Below are 17,032 nucleotides of genomic sequence, written 5' to 3'. Positions count from 1 at the left end.
ACCGAAATGGTGATTATGTTGAAAAATAGCTAAATGTTCAAGCTGTAAATTGATGTAAACCATTGTAGAAATAAACAGGTCTATGTATTTATAAAAAAAATAGGCAACCTCACTTTTGGGATTACCCTCGTATGTAATAATGTAAGTTTTTGAAATGAAATATACAATTTATGCCACAGCACACTATGTGGCCCAAGGTGCCTCCCTTTATGCCACATATTGATCTAACAAAAGCCGAGGAGTGTACGTGTATGTTAGACGTATCTTTGCTGTATACTATCTTTGGAACTGACCTTGCGTATATCTTTGTATGCTCATTGCCACCGAACAGCTGTTGCATGGGTGCCACATTTGTGATACATTCAAAGGGAAGAGGTGAGGTATTTTAATATAATTATGGTAAACAGCACTGAAATACCTAAGACTCAAAAATCTCCTGAAGGAGGTGGCATTCACTCAGAATTACTGAGATCCTTGGGAGAGCCAGTTGTGACAACACTCTTCCACTTGGTGTGCAAGACATACGAGGTGAATGCTCTCAGACGTAAGAACAAAAAATATTCCAGTTGAGTGTAGCTAAATTACCAGTTTAGTAGCCCATACTCAATCCAATACCTAGTAGAGGCCTACCTCAGTGAAGTTCAGTTTGGGTTCCAGAGAAAAGGAGGAACATGCACGACAATACTGACACTATACTCTATCTTGGAAAACAGACTGAAGTAAGGTAAACCTACATTTATAACGTTTATAGATTCGGAGACTGTTTTTGAGAATGTTGAATGGGATACTCTCAGTGATATTCTGGAGGTAGCAGGGATAAAATACAGTGAACAAAAGGTTATTCACAACTAGTACTGAAACTAGTTTGCAGTTATACATCTACACCTACTTTTACATGACTACTAACAATGTAGGAAAAGACATATTGCTACTTACGGTAAAGAAGACACATCAAATTGTAGACAGGCACAATTAAAAGACATTTCCATATGCAATTATTACACAGCTTTTTATATTGGTATGACTACTGACCAGCTGTCTGCCAGGATGAACGGCCACCGCCAAACTGTGACCAAAAGCAAAGTAGACCACCCTGTGGCACCACATGCAGCTGAACATAACACACTTGATTTCAATGGCTGCTTCAGTACCCGAGCCATCTGGGTCCTTCCCTCCACTACCAGGTTTTCTGAACTGTGCAGATGGGAGGTATCCTTACAACACATTCTCCACTCCCGTAATCATCTTGACCTCAATCCTGTCATCTCCTTCCCATTCTCATCTTCCACCCTGTTTATTTACAGCCCTCTGCCAACACATCCGTCTGTCCTTCCCCACTCCTCTCCTTTTCCCCCACCTCCATGCTTCACAAACTCCTGACGCTGCACCTGTTGGCAGCCTAGTCCCTGCATACTCCACTAGACAGCATTCATCTCTCTCCACACCCGTACAATACTACCCCTTCCCCACCCCTTCCAGATTGCTGCTTGCAACCTACGTGATAGTTGCATTTCGGCCCGAGATGTCTTTTACTGGTAAAGGCTGTGCCTGAAAACTTTATGTAAGTGTCTAATTGTGTCTGGTACTAAAATGTAGACTCTCCAGCAACTTCGACTTGTCTCCTTTATGGTAAGTAGCAATCTGTCTTTTCCTACATTGTCGATATTAACTGGAGTTTCCACTGTTTGATTTACATGACTGCTCTTAGATTCACTGATGGAACGTGGTTCAAAATTGTTTTCTTTGAAAATGTCTCTGGAATAATAGTTAAAACTTCCACCTTTTCACTGTAGGATACACAATATTCAACAGCTGAATTGATATTTGTGAAAAATTCCTGGCAGGAGGTGCAAGAGTGCTTTGGTTCATTTTCTTCTGAAGATGGAATTTCTACTTAGAAGAGTTTGGGCAGTTTTTCTGTAGTGTATTCATCCATGGCTTTAATAATTTCTCTGCGCTTTCTTGATGCATAGAGCTTATGACTCTACCACTGACCATGGGTTCTTAATACGACCTCTACCTCTGTAGTTGACTGATTCAAGGTATTTATTCTTCCTCTGTCTTCACTTTGAAACAGAGTCTTCAAATGAGAACACTTATTCCCAACCTGAACAAAGCCTTATATATCACTCTCTTCTGGATATGCAAAAGTCAGCACACTTCACTCTCCCGTGGACCCAGTCAGAAGACATTTCAAACAGTCCGTTTCACAAAACAAACTGCAACTATTTCAATTGGCAAATGCCTCAGGAAAACAGAGAACCCACTGGAGGGTCTCAGGTTTCTTAGAAGCCTCTTCAGTAAACAAATTAGCGCTGAACAACTACAATATAGAAACTTGCAATGAACAACCACAACAAAACTGACAGAAAACTACAACAAAGTGTAAGAAATATCTGCAAAAATGAAAGTGAAAAGAAGTAACTGCAACAAAGAAAGTGATAACAAATAACTGCAACAAAGATGATAGAAATAAATATTGTAACAAAGAAATTGGTAAGAAAGAACGCCAGTGAAGACATACATTAACCTTGAAAGTTAAAAAAAGATGATTTTTTAAAATAAAACCTGTCCAACTTAAAAGTGGAAGCTCTCCTTTACAGAGAATATAGTACTACACGGTACTAATCAACAGAAAAAAAATCTAACTTTTCTGGACTGGCATTTTTGAAAAAAGTTTTTTTCTGTAAATTATAAAAAAAATTAAAAATGCAACAGTTTAAGAACTTTGACAGATATGTCCAAATGGAGGATACCATTGTAATCATAAAGCAGTTTTTCAAATAAAAAAAGAAAAAACCAACAAAATATAATGAACTGTTACAGAGATACAGCATTTTAGAAAGTTTTCCAAAATTCGAAACATCAAAATGGCGTTCGCAGTGTCAACTTCGGAGGCCTGTATCTAGCGGGCAGGAATTTTTTTGGAGAAAACAAAAAATATGTGTTTCTTACTTACCGCTGAATTTTAACATATGCTAAATTCAATAACATCCAAGACTATGAAGGTAACCCCCTGCCTGAACTGATACGGATTATTCCTTAAAAAGTTTGATCATGTGGGGTATCAAAAGAAATTTGGCAGTGGATTGAGAATTTTTTGGTAGGGAGGATGCAGCATGTTATTTTGGATGGATGTAGAAGTGACTCTGGATGTAGAAGTGACTTGGGGTGTGGCTCATGGAAGTGATTGGACCCTTGTTGTTCATGTTGTATATTAATGACCTTGCAGAAAATATTAATAGTAACATCAACGTTTTTGCAGATGATGCAGTTATCTTTAGTGAAGTACTATCTGAAAGAAACTGCATCAATATTCAGTCAGATCTTGATAAGATTTGAAAGTGGAGCAAAGATCGGCAACTTACTTTAAATGTTTCAGAAACCTAAAATTGAACACTTCACAAAACTAAAAAAAACATAGTATCATATGACTATAATCTCAGCCAACTCTATAAATACCTGGGTGTAACACTTTGTAGGGGTATGAAATTGATGATCACATACGCTCAGTTGCAGGTAACGCAGGTGGTAGACTATTGGTAGAATACTGGGGAAATGCAATCTGTCTACAAAGGAGATTGCTTACAAATCAGTTGTGCAACTGGTTCTAAAATATTGCTCAAGTGTATAGGACCCATACTAAACAGGACCAACAGACGATGTTGACGGTGTACACAGAAGGGCCGCTTAAAATGGTCACAGGTTTGTTAGACCTGTTGGAGAGCATTACAGTGGTGCCGAAGAAACTGAACTGGCAGACTCTTGAAGACAGACATAAACTATCCTGAGAAAGTCTACTAACAAAGTTTCAAGAACCAGCTTCAAATGACGACTCCAGAAACATACTACAACCCCCTGCATATTGCTCAGAGGAGGACCATGACGACAAGATTAGAATAATTACAGCATGAACAGAGGCAGTCAATCAGTGATTCTTCCAACAAACCAACCCTACTAACTGGTACAGTAGGACGTACCTTCTGCCATTCACTTCGGGGTGGTTTGCAGAGTACAGAGTAGATTATTCTGATTGAGATATACTGCAACCTACATTTGAACCTGCACACTGTATTTATACGCTGGTTTCTCTTTGCAATTTTACCCTGCACACTTCCGTACACCACCAAAATGATGATACCTTAATGCCTCGTGGTGTCTCCTATCAACCAACCCTGTCTTTTAGTCACATTGGGCCAAAAATTTATTTTTTCGGCAGTTTAGTATTTCTTCATTAGTTATGTGATCACTCATCTAATCCTCTGCATTCATCTGTAATGTCACACTTCAAAAGCTTCTATTCCCATCTTGTCTGAACTGTTAATCGTACATGTGTCACTTCTATACACAACTTTACTCAAAACAAACACCCTCTCGAAAAGATCCTCAACATTTATGTTAGATGTCAAAAAAATTCCTCATTTTCAGGAATGCTTTTCTCGCTGTTGCCACTCCTCATTTTATGGCTTCCCTATTTCGGCCATCATCAGTTATTTTCTTGCTCAAATACAAAACTTATCTACTTGTAGTGTCTCATTTCCTAATATAATACACTCAGCATCACCAGAGTTACTTAGACTACATTCTGTTACTCTTGTTTTACTTTTATTGGTGCCTGTCTTATAATCTCCTTTCACGATACTATCTATCCTGTTCAACTACTCTTCCAAGTCCTTAGCCATCTTCATCTTCATGATAAATCACACAGATCTAAAGGTTGTCAATTCAGTTAAATATCAAGAGATTACAATTATAATCAACTTAAATTGGAAAACTCACATAGAAAATATTGTGGGGACAGTAAACCAAATACTATGTTTTATTGGCGGAAATCTTAGAAGATACAACAGATCTACTAAAGAGAGTGGCTACACTGTACTTGTCCATCTGCTTCTGGAGTATTGCTGAAGGTATGGAATCCTTACCAGTTGGAATTCATGGAGGACATCAAAATAGTTCAAAGAAGGGCAGCTCGTTTTGTATTATTGCGAAATAGGATAGAGAGTGTCGTGGATATGATGCAGAAGTTGGGTTGGTAATAATTAAAACAAAGGTGTTTATTACTGCAGTGAGATCTTTTCATGAAATTCCACACACCAGCTTCCTCCTCCGGAATGTGAAAATATTTTGTTGATGCCCAACTACATAGGGAGAAATGATCGTTATTATAAAGTAAGAGAAATTAAAGCTTGGAAGGTAGGAGACGAGATACTGGCAGAAGTAAAGCTGTGAGGACCGGGCATGAGTCGTGCTTCGGTGGCTCAGTTGGTGGAGCACTTGCCCGCGGAAGGCAAGGGTCCCGAGTTCGAGTCTCGGTCGGGCACACAGTTTTAATCTGCCAGGAAGTTTCAGTCTGAATGTGGTTCGAGGATCCCTCTGCTAAGCACTTCTTTGTTCCTGTCTCTGTAGCCTTGATGGACCTTAGCCTGTTCTAGGACATCATCATTTCATCTGTTTGTGTCCAATGTTCTGCATCACCATCCTTTGACACCAATAATTTTTAGACCTTCTTGCATTTCATTGAAGCCTTGGTCTTCCCCTGCTTCATCATACTGGCTTTTGTAGAAGCTCTATTTTAGTTTGATTCTTATGTTCTATGCAAAAATCTTGGCCAACCCATTACAGGTAGTTTATTTTCATGAACTTCATGATTTCAAGATCTTTATGTGATCAGTAAAGGTCAAAATTATATCATCTGTGTGACACTTCACCTTCATTAGACGCCACATAGATTTTGCATAACACCATACATTCAAAATATCCTATTAGCTCTTCACACTGTTGTGTCAGTGTCCAGGTTTCTGAGCCATATGTTAATACTTGGATGTGCTAAACTTTTATATAGTTGACACTTTGTTCTCCTGGACAGATTTCTGGGCTTAAGTTGTGAGGCCAGCCCATAATAGCACTTGTTACCTAGATGGGTGTGCTGCTTCATTTTCATACACATCATTCTATGATGTTACCAGTGTTCGCAGATAGACTAAATCACTAACAGATTTTGTTTGTGCCTGGCCAATTTCTAGCATCATATTTACTTCTGCTTGTGTTATTCACATGTAGTTGGTTTTATTCACGATCACTTCCAGACCTATTTCTATTGCTGCTGCCATCAGTGTCCTGTATGTTTCTTTGGCAACAATTCTGGTCTTGTAATAATATTGGCATCATCTGCATTTGCCAGAATCTGTGCCATGTATTGCATATTGTCCCTTTTGTGTCAGTTTGAGCTGTCATAACATTCTCTTAATGCCATGTTAAAAAGCATACATGAGAGTGCAGACACTTCAGTGTGACAAATCAAGAAATGTGAGGTCTGTAAAAGGAGTCTTTGGAAGACCAGATCCTTATTATGGTCATCCTGTAGAAGCAGCTCAGGTTCAAGTAGTGCAGTTATTTTTATCTGGATGATAAATGGGACTGTTCTCGCCAGAGTGCCAACAGAAAAGACACTATAACTGTAACATTTGAAGATCAAAAAGCTGTGAAAGTGAAGAGGTACATGACTCGCAGTATTAAAGAAACTTTTGCAATTTAAAGAGCAACTATACAACTTCACATATTGGAAGATCAAAATTTTATGGGCTACAACCTAAGTGTGTAGTTCCACAGCCAGCTAGAGATGCCTGTTCATGTGTGTACTGCGTGAGTTTTGAACTATGTGTGGTAACTTACTGGAGCACGTGACATATGACACCTAGGTTGGGCGTGTGAAGTCATTAGTAGTCTGTGGCATAAAGCGAGAGACTTCTTTGTTTCAAGAATTTGATGACTGCCCTGGAAAGGGAGGACTGTCTTTTTAGACACTTGGCCTGGAAGACATAGCAGATAACTCTGCAGAAATTACATACGCGATGTGGGAGGAAAATAAACTAATTAACAACGCTGTTGCCTTTCACAGTTTCACTGATGAACTTGGTAAATGGTAAGTGAAAGCAGTAACACACCAGCATCTGAAGAAGTTGCAACAACACAGTGCAAATGTGGAAGGGTGTGTACAGGCTGAAGAACTATGTTTAGTGCTTTATTGTGATTTTGTTGAGAACTGGTCTGTAATTCTCCCACAAGAAGTACAAGGATATCATTGGAGTAATGACCAGGTTTCAATTTTTACAGGAGTGACATATTTTTAAAATAAGACACAAGTGTTGTAGTTATAAGTGATGACACATGAGATGACTCAGCACACACTTTGCTAGCAATTCGCAAAATTCTTCAACCGAGCAGAAAAAAAGAATGGTCCAAACTATTCCTGTGAACGGAATTCAGCAGACACCTTTTTGGACTCAAAATGATGGGCAAACTCATATAGCACGCACTTTAAAGAGCAAGAAATAAGACATTTCGTTTGCTAGACCAACACCTCAGAAACAGCAGGATAATATTCAGATTCACAACCTGAGAAGGGGGAGGTTTGTGGTGTGTATGTATGACTGTGATTAGTGGATTGCAGAGATTATAGACACCACTTATGAGTTAAATGAAATTGTAGTGGATTTTATGCTATCACATGGATCAGCTGCTGGATATAGGTTTCCAGCCGAAGGACAGCAACAACCCCATCAATGCTCGCTCCCTGTTGACAATGATTTGAAGATTGTAAGTGCTCCAGTTCGTATTGGTTCAACAGGAAAGCATCACTCTATATCAAAGGAAGACACTGAAGCACATTTTTAGTTCAATGACTGGCTAATTTCAGTACAAAACATAGTGCACAGATGTTGTATAAATTGAAACCTTTAAGTCTTTGGAGCTTTCACATACATTTATGAACCATTTAAAATGCTTGAAAATGAGTCTCTTATTCATCTTTCAAAACTAAAATTAAGTTAAATAAGGCTAGGTTTTGATTTTTATGAGCCTTTCATGTGATAATAAAACAGGTTTTATGTATGGCAAAAATTTCAATTGTTTATAAAACCTGTTCAACCTAAAAGTGGAAGCTCTCCTTTTCAGGGAATGTAGAACTATATGGTACTAATCAACAGAAAAATCAAAATTTTATGGATTGGCATTTACGAAAAAAAAAAAAAAAAATTGTTTTCCATAAATTATAACAAAATTCAGAATTCTATAGTACAAGAACTTCGACAGTAAGTCCAAATGGAGGATTTCTTTGTAATCATACAGCAATTACCTTTCAAATAAAAGAAAAACCAACAAAATATCTAGAACTGTTCCAGAGATACAGCATTTTAAAAACTTTCCCAAAATTCGGATCTTCAAAATGGTATGCACACTATTGTCTTTGGAGGGCTGTATCTCAGAGTAGACTTTTTTTGGAGAAAACAAAAGAATACGTGTTACTTACTTAGTCCTTCATTTTAACGTATGCTAAATTCAATAACATCTGATACTATGAAGGTAAGATTTTTTCCTAGCCTGCCTGAATTGATATGGACTATAGCTTAAAAATAGTGAAGGTAGATACTGAGTAAAATATTTTCCAGAAATCAAGATATAGTGCATATAACTGACTGCCTTGATACAAAGCTTTCCAAATGTCGTGTGAAATGAGTTTCACACAGTTGATGTTTCCAGAGTCTGTGCTAACTGGCACTGAAGACGTCATTCTCTGAAAGATATCTCATTATGTCTGAGCTCAGAATATGTTCTAGGATTCTACAATGTGTTCTAGGATTCTGTAACAAATTGATGTTGAAGATATTCTACTTCTTGTGGGCAGATGTTACCTGTGTTTTCTTCCAACTACTGGGCATGGATTTTTGTTTGAGGGATCCGTGTTAGATTATAGTTAGAAGAGGATAAAGAGGAATATTCAATACTAGCCGTTGGCTTTGGCCAGTGAGGTAGGAAACATGGCAAACTTCGTAAACGGCATGGCAACTACAATGTGATATCTGCAGCAACTTTTTCAAACATCGTAAGCAACACAGGGGTTATAACGCAGTATCAGTGGTGTTTTCTTCAAATGGGATAAGCTACAGATTAGTTTGTTGCCACAACCAAGTATTTCACTTTTACATTCACTGACTTCACCGAATAACAAGCAAATTGCAAAAATATGTACCAAAAAATGACATCACAGCTGTCATAAAGGTTATAGCACAGGTCAAAGTTGATGACCAGTATTGAATATTCCTCCTGATCCGTGATTGACAGCTACCTATTTATAAAAGAGCTACCACAGCAATAATGAACCTGAGAGCAAATATGCTGATGCTTCTGTTTTGTTCATTGTTGGTATCCCGCATCCGGCCATCCTGATTTAGGTTTTCCTTAATTTCCCTAAATCGCTCCAGGCAAATGCCGGGATGGTTCCTTTGAAAGGGTATGGCCGACTTCCTTCCCCGTCCTTCCCTAATCCAATGAGACCGATGACCTCGCTGTCTGGTCTCCTTCCCCAAACAAACCAACTAACCAACCAAACCAACCATTGTTGTTACATCACTATATGGATGACAGTCACCACCATAACACAACTGATGCAATTCGTTTTTTTTCATGTGCTTTTTTTTTCTTCGTGCTCATTTTTTTAATAGCACACAAAATAATGTATACAGCTAACAGCCAACTTAGTGCCGCAGGTGACCGGAAACATATAAAGGAATTCGACACTGGAATGTACAGCTGTAACTGCTGCAGTCATACTGGGCATGCAGGCAATGGGAAACCAACATTATTGCCTTTTTCTGTGCCTGACAATCACTTTGTTATTCTGCTACAGGTACAGTTAGGCACAGATGAAGAGACTTGCACAGGATAGACTAGTGAGAAAATCTGCATGAAACCAGCCTTCAGACTGAAGACCACATCACAGCAGGTAAACAGCAGCTATTTTTGTGCCAATTTGAATGGTCTTCAAAAATGCCTTCACATAGACAATTTACGTGATGGCATTTGAGAGGATTCCTTAACAGGAAAGATTATATGCACAGAGGTATTCAAGCAATTATTCTTCCCATGCTCCATATGAGAATGGAACAGGAAGGAACCTCAATAACTGGTACAGTGGGATGTACCCTCTGCCGTGCACCTAACAGTGGTTTGCAGAGTCTATATGCAGATGTATGTGTAGTATGGTGGTGGCCACAGTATTACTGCACATTATACATGCACATGCTTAAACTTTTGTTGAGTGTTTGACTTTTTCCATACCACTTTGACATGCTTGTTAAAAAGCTATTAACACAAATGCTGTTGTGGAATTTATGTTATTAAGCCATAGAGTTTAGCACTAGTGTATCTACACATATTACTAAATTAAAGTCTCCCACAATGTTTTTTGTGTCTACATGTGGAGATTAATCTCAGGAACTACTGTAGGGATTTATATATAGTTTTCACTAATAGATAGACTGATTCGCGAAGAAGGTTTGTCTATATAATTATACAACTGGCGAGTGTAATATATGTATTGTTATCCGTTCCACATTTAATTGGCATCTGAAGTGACATCTTTTGGCAATGATGGGAGTTGCAAGTTTATCAGCTACAGAGGTGGTATTTGGTAGGAGAAGCAGTAAACAGTTGCCACAACTCCAGAGAGCATATATATATATATATATAAGTCAGCTGCTGGGTCTTTCTGTCAGTGTGTGGAGGCTAATCTCAAGAACTTCTGTAGAGATTTTGACATGGGTGTCACTAATGGGCTCATTCACAAGGCAGGTTTGTGCATATTATTTATTACCACTACGACAGGCAAGTAACCTGGCAGAAGATACTTAGAGCTCCACTACCTGTGCAAAGCTGGGGCAGTTCACTACTAATGTCTAAATGCAGAGGGTACAAAATGATGCTACTGGCTGTAAAAGCAGATAAGAAAAAAGAACAACATATAATGAAATTTGTGTAATAAAAGCTTTGGTATCTGGAATGACATACAGCATAGTAATTTATGAGATTATTTTTGTAGAAAGTACTTTTAAATAATTCCACATTTCAAAAGGATTGGTAAGATTTAATATCTTCACCCCACTTTCACTTATATGTATATCATGTTCAGTAAACTATTTGTTGGAAATTTAGGAGTATCATGTAATTTCTTGAATTTATCTTACAGTTATAATAAAAAATGCCTTAAATATAAATTGAACACAGAACTCTAGAAACACTACAGATCTCTGTAGTGCAACTACTTTTATTATGTCTCCTCTTTCACTGACTTTGCCTTTTATTTATTTATTTATATACTTGTTCCATAGATCTGTACATGTGAGCAAGTCACTCAGATGTGGAACGTGTCAATGTACATAATAAAATACATAGAATAAAGACATTGTTATAGTATTAATAACAGTGCACAAAAGTCATACTTATTACCTTAAAAACTAGTCAACATAAATGTGAAGATGGCAGTTTCATATTTTGGGGCATTATTGCATTTATTTTAACCTTGAACAGTAATCAAAACTTCCCACTTTGAGTTTAAAAGTGACCCAAAAATGGAAATGAGAAAAACAGGTATTTTTACATTAGGGCATTATTACATTAGTTTAACAGTAAACAGTGTCAAAAAATTTAAAAACATCTTTCTAATCTGGGTTTTACTTATTTCTCTGAAAGAATTCCTCTAGTGAATAAAGTGAGGTCTCAAGTAAATAATTTTTCAAGCTACGTTTAAATACTGATGTACTACTCCTTATAATTTTGATGCTGTTGCGTAGGGAATTGAAAATTTTCGTTCCAGCGTACTTTACCCCTTTCTGAATAAGTGTCAAGTTCTTTAACTCACAGTGGAAATCCTCTTTTCTTCTGGTGTTATGTTCATCTTGTAGGCAATTCGTTTCATACAGAGTGGGGTTATTTATTATGAAGCACATCAGTGAATATATGTACTGAGATGCTGCTGCCAGTATTTCAAGTCGTTTAAAAAGATTTCGACATGAGGTTCGTGGGGGTACACCACAAATGATTCTTATTGCTCTTTTTTGTGCTGTGAGGATTTTCTTTGCGGCAGGTGTATTGCCCCAGAAGATGATGCCATAACACATGACTGAATGAAAATAGCCAAAGTAAGCTGACTTTGAGATGGTAATGTCATTGAAGCGTGACAAAATTCGTAAAGCAAATGTTGCCAACGTCAGCCGTTTTAGTGTTTGTAGAACGTGATGTTCCCAGTTCAGCCTACTGTCCACGTATACGCCTAGGAATTTTGATAAGTACACTTGCTTTATCATCTGATCATTCTGTGTGATAACTATTTCTTTTGGGTTTTTGTGGGTTGTCTGGAACTGGATAAAATTGGTTTTTTTCAGGTTTATTGAAAGGGAGTTAATACTAAAACAACCCAGAACTTCTTTAAGGATATCATTGACCTCGGATTCTAAGTCAGTAGTTGACACATTATCCACCACAATGCTCGTTATCATCAGCGAACATTGTAAATTTACACTGTTTATTGATGGATAAAGGCAGGTCATTCACATATATGAGGAACAGCAAGGGCCCAAGCACTGATCCCTGTGGCACTCCATGCTGCACAATTCCCCACTCAGAGTCCACTATATATTGTGATACACTATCTGAAACATCTAGAATAATCTTCTGCTTCCTATTTTCGAGGTACGATTTTAACCAGTTCCCTACAGGTCCTGTAATTCCATAATGACAGGCCTTCTTGAAGAGTATCTGGTGATCTACACAGCCGAACGCCTTTGATAGGTCGCATAAGACACCAATTGGCAGCCTCTTGCTGTTTATAGACTCTAGAACATCATTTGTGAATGAGAAAATTGCGTTATCTATTGAAACTCCCTTTTGAAAACAAAACTGCTGACTGTTATTGATGTTCAGGTCACCAAGGTGTGCCACAATCCTGTTGTACAGAGCTTTTTCTAGGACTTTTGAAAATGTTGTCAATAGAGAGATAGGGCGATAGTTTGACACATTTGTAGCATCCCCTGCTTTGTACAGGGGCCTGACAACAGAGTATTTCATTCTGTCTGGAAACACTCCTTGTTGCATGGATGTGTTGCAGGTGTGAGACAAAACTTCAGTCACTTCACTACAGCAAGCCTTCCAACAGCTTGCTTGAAATATCGTCGATACCAGCAGAATGTTTATTTTTCAAAGACTGTATGATTTTTTTTGATTTCATTGGCAGTAATGGGAAGCACACTTATTTGACTGAAAGGTTCTGGAAAATTATTTTTCATTATACTGGCAGCTTTATCTACAGAACCATGGCAACCTATCTGTGTTGGGACAGTTAAAAAATGTTGGTTAAAGATTTCAGCAATTTCCTCACTATTTGTTATCTCTGAGTTGTCAACAGTTAAAACAATATTTTTGTCTTTGGTGTAGTTTACAGTCCCTGTTTCTCTCTTTATCACATTCCAGATTGTTTTAATTTTATTTTCAGAATTAGTAATTTCAGATGCTATACACATACTTTTAGAGTTTTTAATTACTTTGGCAAGAATTTTACAGTAGAGTTTATAATATTTTAGCTGACCAGGGTTGTTAGAAGTCTTTGATGCTATGTTTTGGCAACGTCTTATTGCAGGAACTATATGGACAAAGGAGGAGTAGCTGTATATGTAAAAAACAATGTCTTGTTCACGGCAATAGATGTACAAAGATTCTGCTTTGAGCTACATTTTGAAGTATGTACTATAGAGGTGCCAGACACTGTCTCCAGATTAACAGTTGTGGCAGTTTACAGGGCACCATCTGACAGGAAGCTATGATGCCCTTAGTGAGCCATGGTTTTTTTGCAGACCTAGCAGGTTGGACTCTGTATGACTTTTTTGGAAATACACTTTCAAAGGTACCTGCTATCTCATTTGTGAATAAATTGTATTTTGAATTAGCAGTTTCTGTTAGATAAACAGGTGTCCAGTCAGTATGCTGAAGACATGATCTGAACGTTTGAATAGCTTCCTCACTTATTTTCCTTACTGTTTTCCATCTAAGTGAGGTGTCACTCAGAGGAATTCCCAAGCTGCTGAAAGTAACTCGTTGTCCGTCATGGTCAGACAGACCATTTATAACCATTTCAATATTAAAATGGTTGACTTTACTCTGATCAACAAAAACGTTATCAATGAGAGTACTGGAAGAGGTTGTGGTTCTGGTGGGCGAGCTAACCACGGGAACAAGGTTGTACATGCACATGAGATTTTCAAACTCCACCTTGCAGGGAGAATTAACCAAGAAATCTATGTTAAAATCCCCAACAACTACCATGCCCCTATTTCTTCTACTTAAGTACAACAAAAGAGTATCTAATTGTTTAACAAACACTTTAAAATTACCAGATGGTGCCCTGTAAACTGCCACAACTGTTAATCTGGAGACAGTGTCTGGCACCTCTATAGCACATACTTCAAAATGTAGCTCAAAGCAGAATCTTTGTACATCTATTGCCGTGAACAAGACATTGTTTTTTACATATACAGCTACTCCTCCTTTGTCCATATAGTTCCTGCAATAAGACGTTGCCAAAACATAGTTGGGAATAGGGACCACTTCAATACCAGCAGTGATGTGGTGTTCTGTTAGACACAGAATGTGGGCACTGTTTATACCTTTTGTGTCTTCTATATTTGCTGTGAACTGATCCAGATTGCAGTATAGGCCTCTTATGTTCTGATGAAACACTGTTAACTTTTGTTTGTCTTTAATTGTATTGCTGTTTGAGTGAACTTTCGTTTGTGTATTAATTACTTGTTGCAGATTTTTGTTACTGGACCAATCCTGCTAGAGTTGGCCCAGCTCACTAGCTTCTCTCGTTAGTTAGGGCTATGACTGGTCTGCTTTCATGATCGTTATTGTTTAGGCCTATTATTTCATGAAAAGCTTTTCCAATGTCTGCTGCTAGTTTATTTTTGCCAAGCTGATTTAGATGTAGTCCATGCTTTGTGAAGCAGTGTCTCTCATACCTGTCTGTATCCAGTAGTGTCACATTCGTAAACTTAGTGCAAAAGTGTTTCAGTTTACTATTCGTTAGGCGAATTTCTCTGTTCACACAAGACCAGTCTGCCAGGTCATATCTCGTGGGCACAGTTGTTAGTATTATGTTTGTATGCTGTAATAACTGCAGCAATACGAGTAGCTTTTTAATGAAAGTGCTGGCCTCGTTGCAATAAACATCGTTTGCTCCTGCGATTATCGCAACACAGTCTTTTTCTGTGAATTTAGCACATTCTGTGTGTGTCTTCTACCACATTCACGAATTTTGCTCCTGGTTTAACAATTGCTGATATCCACGAACCATCTTGAGCAGAGTTCGACATATCGACTCATATCTTGAGCTATGCTACATCAATCTGCCTACAACTAAGATTTTTTGTGAGGCAGACACTGCCTTACTAGAGACCAAGCACAAGATGAGCTTTGTATGCAAACTAAGTACCTGTGGGTATGCTGCAGTCACTAGTTTCGCTGCAAATGGCGTGCAGAATAGATTCGAGAGAATTATATTTTCCTCTGGTACATGGTGTTCCCTGAGGACAGCAACTGCTTTAATCACAGTGTTCCCTGTACCTGTAGAAAAAGATAACGCTGAGCATTACTCACTGAAATAGATAAGAAAGACTTGGTAATTTGATCTGCAACAACTGTATTAAATGTAAAGAAAGCCTATATTCGCAAGGTGATTAATTTGTCTCTGAAGTCCTTAACAGACTGCTACACCATAAGTGGTTTGAAAGGATTAAACTTCGGGAAGCTGCTGTACATACTTGAGAGCAAATGCTGTTTTCAACTAAGCAACAGCATAAAGGCAATGCTAAATTTCTAACGATTTACTCACTCATGATAGGGTACATCACAAGAACTTTTCTATCTGCGATGTCCTCTGGAAAGCGCGCATACACCACACGAGCTTCGTGAGTTTCTGCATCCGATTCTACCAGTATCTTCCCAATTCGAATTGAACGGCAACAATCGCGAAGCCCCTGAAGGAACGACCAGACATTTACGTGACTTCAAATATATTCCAGTCAACTGGAAGCTGAGAAAGTAAATCGATTTGTCTGCAAACAACTCTTGTGTAAGTACATGCACTTGCATAAGGCTTTAAATATCAACCATCAGTTTCTAATTCTACTCTTACCGTACCTGTTCCATAGCTTCTCCGCTCCTTACTATACTAACTCCACAGTTTCCTTTCTGATACTTTAGTCCTTCGTACTTGGCCCCTGTCGGTGTCGTGACAACACATTTCGTGAATGGTAACTGATTCAGGCTTTCTTCAATTACGAGCCGGATCTGAAAAACGCATACTGTTGAACACGCGGCCTATCCATGGTAATACGGAAATTGTGTCTTCATTAGCGTTGCGCGCTAGATGAACTTACTAAGCGATCTGCATAAAATTTGAAATCACTTCTCGAGGTATTTCTGGAAAAAAAGGTACGTGTAAAATTATAAATTATTCTACAACTTAAAGTAGCCGTAAAAATAACTTCCAAAAACCACTCGTTTTTAACCTGTCTCGTAGTATTGTCTGCAATTCCTTCACTTGATCATTGTTCGGCAGTATCTTCAAATTTGGACCGTAATCTTCTTTTATTTCATTTTTATGTTCAGGTAATCTACTGATTAAACCACTTAATTCACCGGCACTTCCCATAATATTGCGATGGATAATATTGTTCTCTTGTAATCTGATTACGATGAGAGCAGCACTTTACACACTCTTGTAAGCGCCTACGTAAATAGCGAAAAAAATCGTGTGATCCACACTGTCGTACATCCACATTGCAATTCGCGGTGCGAATCACGAGTCAAAGATAATAAATTAGCCATGTTTACAGTTTTGCTGTGCTTTGTTTTGACATGTGGGATGTTTTTTCGATTGGTGAACATTGGCTCGTGACAGTGAAGTGTGAACAACCTGAACAAGTGAAGTGATCATGTCCAGGCAAGGAACTCGGTTGGATGCCAAAAAAGTGGTAAGTAATTACGAGACAAACGGTAGGAGTAATGTAGTAGCACAACTGCAAGTTGCATCGAAGATGACCCGTTAGCTGATTGATGACAGAAAAACAACGAATGGGTAACTAATAAATTGTAACTGCTCATCCCCCGTTCACTCTTATGCTGTCAATAATTCCTGTTG

At 38.1% G+C, this 17,032-nt stretch overlaps 2 protein-coding genes across 3 annotated transcripts in view; one reads left to right on the top strand and one right to left on the bottom strand.

Moving 5' to 3' along the window:
- The window catches only part of LOC126202918 (uracil phosphoribosyltransferase homolog), a 50,265-nt gene extending 33,560 nt beyond the window's left edge, over positions 1-16,705 (bottom strand). Inside the window, exons 1-5 of the mRNA XM_049937001.1 lie at positions 16,401-16,705; positions 16,269-16,311; positions 16,030-16,179; positions 15,722-15,866; positions 15,323-15,453 (exon numbers count right to left, since the gene is read on the bottom strand). Coding sequence (XP_049792958.1) covers positions 15,323-15,453; positions 15,722-15,866; positions 16,030-16,179; positions 16,269-16,311; positions 16,401-16,543 — 612 coding nt within the window. The 5' untranslated portion in view covers positions 16,544-16,705. The remainder of the gene's footprint in view (positions 1-15,322; positions 15,454-15,721; positions 15,867-16,029; positions 16,180-16,268; positions 16,312-16,400) is intronic.
- Positions 16,706-16,707: 2 nt separating this feature from the next.
- The window catches only part of LOC126202919 (trafficking protein particle complex subunit 3), a 36,836-nt gene continuing 36,511 nt past the window's right edge, over positions 16,708-17,032 (top strand). Inside the window, exon 1 of one of the 2 annotated variants that reach the window (XM_049937002.1) lies at positions 16,708-16,865. In XM_049937002.1, the coding sequence (XP_049792959.1) occupies positions 16,827-16,865 (39 nt within the window). In that variant the 5' untranslated portion in view covers positions 16,708-16,826. The other variant, XM_049937003.1, reaches the window with a different exon arrangement.

Source organism: Schistocerca nitens, chromosome 9 (assembly GCF_023898315.1).
Source record: "Schistocerca nitens isolate TAMUIC-IGC-003100 chromosome 9, iqSchNite1.1, whole genome shotgun sequence".
In the NCBI taxonomy this organism is placed as follows: Eukaryota; Metazoa; Arthropoda; class Insecta; order Orthoptera; family Acrididae; genus Schistocerca; species Schistocerca nitens.
This window is presented reverse-complemented; position numbering and strand designations above follow the sequence as displayed.